The sequence below is a fragment of the Oncorhynchus nerka genome, linkage group LG13 (assembly GCF_034236695.1).
Source record: "Oncorhynchus nerka isolate Pitt River linkage group LG13, Oner_Uvic_2.0, whole genome shotgun sequence".
Classification (NCBI taxonomy): domain Eukaryota; kingdom Metazoa; phylum Chordata; class Actinopteri; order Salmoniformes; family Salmonidae; genus Oncorhynchus; species Oncorhynchus nerka.
Genome location: NC_088408.1, coordinates 33,597,627 through 33,606,477, shown reverse-complemented (window position 1 = coordinate 33,606,477; position 8,851 = coordinate 33,597,627). Strand labels below are relative to the sequence as shown.

General features: G+C 40.0%; 1 protein-coding gene across 1 annotated transcript; it reads right to left on the bottom strand.

The window, feature by feature from the left end:
* Positions 1-1,187: 1,187 nt before the first annotated feature.
* Positions 1,188-3,975, bottom strand: LOC115139403 (cbp/p300-interacting transactivator 2-like). The gene is made up of 2 exons (XM_029676739.2): positions 3,816-3,975; positions 1,188-3,474 (listed from the first exon to the last, which is right to left on the bottom strand). The coding sequence occupies exon 2, from the start codon at positions 3,464-3,466 to the stop codon at positions 2,762-2,764; it is 705 nt and encodes a 234-aa protein (XP_029532599.1). The 5' UTR covers positions 3,467-3,474; positions 3,816-3,975; the 3' UTR covers positions 1,188-2,761.
* Positions 3,976-8,851: the final 4,876 nt, after the last annotated feature.

The following is an 8,851-nucleotide window of genomic DNA, read 5'->3' as shown; positions in this document are numbered from 1 at the left end:
TAACCCTTCAAGTCTTCCGAACATTTTCTTGCTAACAATTCAAGCTTCTTTTAAAGTGTCTCTTTTTCTGAGAATCTAATCCCTTTTCCCATATAAAAGGGATGACTGAATCAGAGATTTAAAAAAATAAGAAACTCAAGGACAATACAGGGTAGTATGCCTCTGGGATGAATGAATCTCTCTACCTTAATATTCAGTGAAAATCTCACATGGGACTCATCTTCCACACTTTCATTAGTCTCAAGTTTTGATTTAAGATGTGTTTAAAATTCGCTTCACATTTAGTCCCTGTAACAGATACATAAATTAGGAGTGAATCCTCACTATTACAACTTCCTTGGCTCAGAAACGGTTCAAGGTCTCATTAGACGGTGAGAAAGAGCTCAGCATATGAAGCTGCTGAACATTGGCATGGTAAAGGTTGGACGCTTACAGCGTTACACCTCAGGGTTCATCTCATTGAGCACTTCCTTTTGGTTAAGTGTTTGGTTCCTCACGCTCCCTCTCAAAGAGACAGCTGGCTGCAAAGATCACCATTAAGGATCCATAAAAACAGGTATTATGGGCGGAAGAGTCCAAATGTAATTTCATAGTTCAAAGTGCTAAGTTTGTTATATTTATTACAGTTTGGCTAAATTAAATAGTATTAACTACTATCCTATATCTACTAGAAGTGTTACGTTGTCAGGTATTTTGAGGCTTTATGCATCACCAGTGGTAAGTCTCACCAGTAGTATTTCCTCACAACAACCCTAACTTTGAATCCATGTGAACCAAACGGTTGTCGGAATGTAAAAGGATAGTCCTGGGCAATTCCACTAACAGAATGATGCAGTTGAAGTTGAAGAACAGTACATTGGTGACTGTTATGTCATACTGTTACCAAACTTTGCATCTGCACTGTTCAAGTGAAATGTGTTTTTGTAAAGATGCCAGTGGAAATTGTTAAAAGTAGTCCTTGTGCATATAGTTGTACGGTTTATTTATCTTTGCTGTCATTGGTTTTTGTTTTGACATACATTTTAAAAGTGAAAAGAAAAATCGGAGACTCCGCATCATTCTGTTACGGTGGAATTGCCCTCATTCTTTGGCCTGCAACTGTGCAAAAGTGGCAAAAGTGTGCAACAACAAACCCCACAAACTGAAAACACATGGAATGGATGCCAACACCCACAATGACACCATGATCACTTCAGTAATGCACTTCAGCTGCTTTATTCATGTTTGCAAATTAAAATAGAATAAATTAACAATTTTCTTCTTCAAAAAAAAAAAAAAAAAAAAAAATGTACAAAAATACTGTCAAACTTTCCTGGAAAGCTTCAACACAGTAGTATTGCCTTGTATCGCATACACTAAATAAGCACAGTGGTGTCAATTCTGAGGACTGATGAGAAACAAGACGTCCTGTGAAATGATACTCTTTACCTTGACAACATTCCACACTGTTTATTGTCCACACATGAAAGAGCAGGGGGGAGGGGTCGGATATTTAAGCGAAGGAGTATCCCTTTTCCAAAGACTCATTTTTTTCTCTCTTTCTAAACAGACATTGTTCCCATTTAAGCATGTGGAAAATACCCACATCACCCCCTCTGTTATTGAAGGATCCACATCTCTGTAAAGACATGTCCATTCCTACCATTAACCTTCACAATATCAAAGAAAACCATGTTAACTCACAGTGCATCCTGGCTGTGATACAAGCAATGTTAAAAATACATTTGCAGCAGATGAGGAAATAAAAAAAACAAGCACAAGTTTCAGTTTTCCTCCATGATAGACAAATCATTTTAAAGCACAGATATCTGGTAAGTATATGGCCACAACATTGTACAGTATAGTATTGTAGGGAACAATTACACAGTACTTGTCTACAAGCATGTTTCTTAACCACTTCGAGCATTTTGAATATGGTTCATTTGCAATTCATAATTAATCAACATTTTCTGTCATCCAAAATGTTTGAATGAGGCAGGAAAATAAATATACCAAGCACGCTATTGTACGGCTCTATTTTCCTCCAGAACTAGGCCTATTCAAATAAGCAGACACACTCTACTCATCTAAAAGGTTTTCTTGATTTCACATGTTCTGTTGTCCAACTAAAGCTAGAATCCTTAATTGAAACAATAACAAAGTGGGCACCCCCACTGTTTTGGTTTTTAAAAAAGCTGAGGAATGGGCCAAAAGAACCACTCTGAAATTCATAGACATAGCTATTGGTGCAAGGACTGACCACCCATTATATCAAAATGATAGTTAACCATGTTGAGGCTATACAGTGTTTGTTTATATTAACATTGCTAACAAAAAAGGGCTTATATTTTTCCTTTGGGTGATGGGGTATCACAGTTGAACTAAGCTCATGAGGCATTTAGAAATTATATTCTTCAAGAATCAATGGGTATATATATATATATAATTTCTTAGTTAATTTCTCCAAAAATTGATGTAGCAACTAAGGATTCTAGCTTGAAGTAATGATGCATAGCATGGATGTAAAGATTTGCCTTTCTGACAAAGATTCAATTGAGATTGTAGTGCATTCCTAAATCAAACAAACTCATTTCCATTATATCTGCAGTATAGGTCTATTACCCCAAAATATTTGAGGAATATATAATCTGGTATAGTACATGTTTGAATGGTTCTCCATTGGTATATTGCAGATCTCTCTCAATGTTCGAGTTTAGGGGACAACATGGAATGCTTTAAAGTCTGTTTGAGTAGATGACTGTGTAAATCCACTTAGTGAGATTTAACAACTCACTCGGCTTGGCTGTTGCTTACATACAAAGTCTGTCATGAAATCAAACTCGTTCTGTCCTAACCACAGCTCAGGTAGCTCCTTTATTCGGTCCAGCCCCATCTCAATGACCAGAGACATCAAGACCTCCTCATCAATAAAATCCGTGTCAATGACGTTGGGGGGCAGTATTGCTGCAGGCACATGATGCGCTTGTTGAGGCAAACTGGACGTGCTGTGTTTCGCGTTGCTGTCTCTGAACTGTTGTCCCGTCCCGTTAAGTTGATGATTCGCAGGATGCAAATCATGCATATAATGATGGTGAGAGGGGTGAGTATGGTGGCTGTAGTACTGCGTGTTGAGCTTTTGTAACTGCATACTTGCCGCGAGCTGTCCTTGAGTGGGGACGGCGGCGGCAGGTCCCACAAATTGAGAGCTGTAGCGCGCTCCGGGAGGCATGTTGCCGTTTGGGTGTCCAGCGTTTACATTCCCCACAGAATGCCGAATTCCGTGGTTAGCTGTTACATTGCCCCCTCCGTAGTGCAAATTATCTCCCATTATACCAGTAGTGTAGCCATGCTGCTGCTGTTGTTGCTGATGGTGTTGTGGGTTCGAGAACTGCCCCATGCCCATTCTGCGCGCTGGGTGGTGATGGTGGAGACCATTCACAGCTTCAGGGAATCGTCCATGGTTCATTGCCATCATGCGGTCTACCATTCCCCAAGCTGTCACAAATTAAAATTCAAACATTTAATTTGCATCGACTGGATAAGAAAAACAGGCTATCCAACAATTTACGCGCAATGAAAACGATTATCACCCAGTAAATAGTTTTGCAGTTAAAGCCTCCAAATTATTATATTAAAACTACTTAGAAACAAATCCCATGCAAAACATTAATCTTAGACACTATGTATGTATACAACGTAACTGCAGACTGAGTAACAATAAACAGAGCTGCAAGGTTGTATCAAATGTCTCCGTGACATTGTAATTACTTTCCTTTTTCAGTGAATCAATTTCCGCAGCTCACTCCACTACTCCAAACACAAAACTCGTTATTTACCTGTTTGACGGGATCCCTTGGATGTGGCTCCGCTGTCAGCACAAGGCGAGTGACTGTATCAGTCCAGTTTTTGCAATCACAACTCAGTGAATGGTGTGCATTCTGGAAATCAAGATGGTGTACTTTCAAACTCAGCTCAAAAAAATACAAAACTGTTTCAACCGCTCTCATCCAGTGCTGATATACAAGCAGTCAGGGGCGGAGCAACCGAATCTTGACTCTGACGAGACAAAAGTCTGGATTCAGGATCGCGCAAAACGTGGAGGAGAGTCTTCGCACAAAACGTCTCCCGCGTTCACAGCAGCAACACCGAGGCACACATTACCTCATTGCAGCTATTTCTGTTCAAGGCAAGAGTGGCAATACCTGGATTCACATTTCACAGCTTTGGAAAGATCAACATGCATAGAAGCTGTCCCTCACTTTTACGCATAGAGGTCAAAAATGACCTAATGGACAGAGTATAATCTATTTAGTCTTGTGGCAGAGGTCCAGACTTTAACATGCATCAACTCATAAAACAATATAATTAGGATAAGCATAGGTGCATCCACAGTTGATCAACCTAAATACAAATTAGATACAGTGAATTTCAAAAGTATTGGGATCGTGACAAGTTTTGTTGTTTTGGCTCTGTACTCCAGCCCTTTGCATCTGAAATGATACAAAACCAGATGAACCGTTTAGAAATGACATAGTCCCCCCCGTTTTAGGGGACCAACATTCTTGGGACAAATTAATTTATATTTGTATTAAAGTAGTCAAACGTTTAATATTTGGTCCCATATTCCCCGCACAAAATACATTTTGGGGGTATGATATTGGTGCATCTATCTCTCACTATGGATGAAAATACCCTATATAATATGTCCTGGAAAAGTAGGCTATACGGAGGATATACAGTATACAGCCCTTTAACAGTCTACTAGTTCATTTGCATGACTTAGTATTTTCACTATTTACAAATGACATGTGAAGTGACATTAATCCACATTGAACAATGGAAATCTGTCCACTGCCCCCTGAGTCCTTGCACATTCCATGTTTTACACATATCCAAACGCTTCTGTGAACTTGCACTCTGCTTGTAGCAGTTGCCACCAGTGTCTTGAACAGCCAAACTTCTCCATGCTCTGTAAACAAACATGATCACCTCAACCCCGATGATGCCCACTGCTGTACACAAACACATCTACCATGGCTTCTCATGAGAGTACAAAGCCAGCTCCATATTACACAAGGCTCTTAAAGTGACCTGCCAATTACCTGTGTCACACTGGAGGCAAATTAGCAATGCATGATTGTACACAGCGTCTTCTTTGCAGAATAGTATGTAAATACTAAAGTGATGGTGGCTCATGCTTATGAGGATGGCATGATATCAGTGAATTTAAATTCATCTTGGAATTTGCTTGGGTGCAGCGTCATTTTAGCCTGGTTATAATGTCGTAGAAATGTAATTCATACCTAGAATATAAAACCTCTACTCTGAGTCACCATCTCCAATGCTTTTGGATGTACCATATGACATTTGTTTTCACCTCATCATGACAGAGTGACTAACTGTTCTCTTGAGTTCCGTTGAGTGTGTTTGGAAACCAGTGTTGACAGAGAGTGAGGGAAGAGGAGCTCGGTATGTGAGTGCACTCAGCTGACTGTGTGAAAATGAAAGGGGCTAGCGAGTGGAGCACACAGTGTGGAATGGGTGGATTCTGTTTCAGTTAGCCATGCTTGGTTAGAAAGCATGGCTCCTAGCTGGAGGGAAACTCTTTAACCATTGTGTGAGAAGTGAGAGCTAGGGATTCGGAGACCCCGGCAGGCGGCGTCTTTGTGAAATGCCATTTGAGTCACAGATCTGGAAAGTGGCTGAGGGGAAATAGAAAACCCGTTTACACATTTAGGGTTGAATCAATGTTGTTTCCTCTATAGAAGCACCCAGGTCTCCATTGCCTCTTTTCTTTTAAAAGTGAGCCCTAATAGTTATGCTACTGTATTGTCTCTGGCTACAACTTAAAAGGCATTTGTTATATTTCCAGTCTCTCACCACATTCCTCCAAGGGATGTTGCATATTCTGTTTGGCAAACAAACCACATGCATTTTACCACCTTAGTTGATATGACTGATATTATTATAAAGTAGAACCCACAATGGTGAACTATTGCCTCTCAGTCACCGTAGACTAATACATAATACCTGCAGTGCAGTTCTGTACATAATGGTAAAAGAGACTCTTAATGCCTGGCTTTTCCCCCCCAGCCAGCCTGTGTCTTGTATACCCATGCTTCTACCCTTTTACTAATTGGTCTATCCTTTTCAAATGTACAGTTTTCTTCCCCTTTCCAACTCTTCAATGTGGAGGGACAATAGCATTCCTCGGTGGTTTAATCCCAACGTCATGCCTCACTCAACCCCAGTGGGGAATAGAACTAATGAGCCTACACCCACTAAACCATACAGTATGTTGGAAACCTACTGCACATTCGTGCCACTAGAAATCACTCGGGTGCTCTGGCTGGCTCTCTCTGTTTGAAAGGAAATGCGACCTGCTTTATTCATGTTTTAATGGACTGTTCACTGTTTAATTCATTGGGCATATTTTATTTCCCTTCCTCTTCATCCATTGCAAACAAATATTAGACTCATAATCCACACCATCCCCCCTAAATCCACTGTAGTGTGGCATTATACTCATCTCTTTAGAAGCCCCTGGGTTTTTATTTACTGCTGTGCAGTGCAACCAACCAACCAGTAAACCCATTGGGGCCATTATGATTTCAATGAATCAGAAAGTATTGCTTTATGCCTCTTAATAAATCAGAGAAAGAAGGTTGCAATAGTCTCCAATAGCACAATTCCATCAGTAAGCACAGTAAACTAGTATCCAGCTGAGCCCTCTGGATAAGATTTGCATACAGCCAAGCGCTGTGTGGTTTTAGCTAGGCCTGCACATCCAGGTGTTAAACCTCAGTCTTACAGGTGTTAAGCTCTACTGTTGTGGTCTGTTCCGACTGCCCATATCCAGCTGTATTAAACCCACCTGAGGATACGGCCCTCCAAGGTACTTGATCAGTCTGAGGGCAACCAGGAGTAGACCGAATCATTGATTTGGTTGGGTTTAATGTGTGTGTGTTAGAGGGGGAAACTGTGTCTCTCCGTGTGTCTGTGTGTGCATGCACGTGTCTTTAAATACAGATTTGAACACTTTGATGGATTTCGTTGATCAAAATATTGTTTTTTTCAAACCATGTTAATGTGTGTTTTATAAATATATTCTCACTAGATAATCTCTTCAACAAGGGACGTAAATGATGATAAATGTCAAAGATCATGAAGAGATGCCGTTCTAAAAGGCTGATTTGTAATCGTATGATCACAGGCTGGCAGAAAATTCCATTCTATTTTATTTCCCTTGGTACACGAGGGAGACTTCCCATTGGGTAAAAACTGGTTGAATCAACATTGTTTCCACATCAATTCAACACAAAAATTCAATGTGATTACATTGAATCAATGTGGAAAACCAATTGGATTTGAAAAAAGTAATTAACATAAGGAAACATTGGCCTTTTTTCACCCTACTTTTAACCCCATTTTTTTTTTTTTTCATGTTAAATTGACATTAGTTGACAACTCAACCAAATGTAAATGAAAGCAAAATGTTGAACTTGTCACGGTCGTCGTAACGATGAGACCAAGGCACAGCGTGATTAGAATACATTCTTCTTTTATTAACGAAAAACACGAAGAACACTTAAACAAACTAATCAAAAACAACAAAACGAACGTGCCGCTATAAACAACTAGCTATGTGACACGAGAACTGACATGCAACTACACATAGACAATAACCCACAAAACCAAAATGGAAAATGGCAACCTAAATAGGATCCCCAATCAGAGACAACGATAAACAGCTGTCTCTGATTGGGAACCAATTCAGGCCACCATAAACCTACATGTACCTGGACATACCAAAACCCCATAGATATACAAAAAACCCTAGACAAGACAAAAACACACATACCACCCTCGTCACACCCTGACCTAACCAAAATAATAAAGAAAACAAAGATAATTAAGGTCAGGTTGTGACAGAACTGACGTCTGTGCCGAGTGGGTTCTCATTATTACATAGTGAACAATATTGAACAGTCACTAAACAGTTACAACTCTCTAACCTCTTTACATGATATGCTTACAAGCAGCATAGCCAGCTCATTTGCTCTTGTTCGCAACCCGTTAGCTTCACTCCCTTGCGCTAAGCAAAAAAGTTAAAATATTAGCAAAGCTAAAGTACGTGATCAGCAACTCTGCTGTAGCAATATGAGTGTGTGGACACCAGACTGCAAACATGTGAAGAAACAACTTTTATAAAATAATTTCTCTCAATTGGCCTGTGATGCTGCAGCACTTTCAACGATTGGGTGGCAGGGCTTCGCTCAAATGTCACATTACCGTTGCTACTTGCTACAGGCTGTAAAAGAGCCTGCTCTGTGTTTGTGCTACGTGGTCTGGCTGGCCACCTCTTCCTCTACAGAAAGGTTTTATTCTCTGGCTGGAGTGGCATAAACAAATAAGCGGCCAGATGCACCTGCCATAATCTGAGGTTAAATAGTAAGTTGAAAGTGAAATTTGCCACGGCAAAGGGGCATAGCTAAGACAGCAGCACTTGGATAAACCATGTCTCTCTCCCTCTACCTCTCTCTGTCTCTCAACATCAGGAAAACTGTCTGTCGGCCACAGAAATAACACTATGCATTTTTTATTGAGCATCGTGGGTGTGGTATATATTGTACATCCATGAATTATATATTATCTTTATTTCTTTATTAGCTGGCTGTCTCAAGCTCTTAGGAAACTTACTGTGGGAAAATATTGTACATGTTCAGATGACATATTCGCTTGTACTGTATTTAACAGCACCTTGTTGGTATTGGTGTACTCTACTTGTGATTTGTATTTATTGTTCAAGACTGATACTATACATTATGGTTGAAGAACGTCAACCTACAGAAGCCTATATTTCATTAAACCT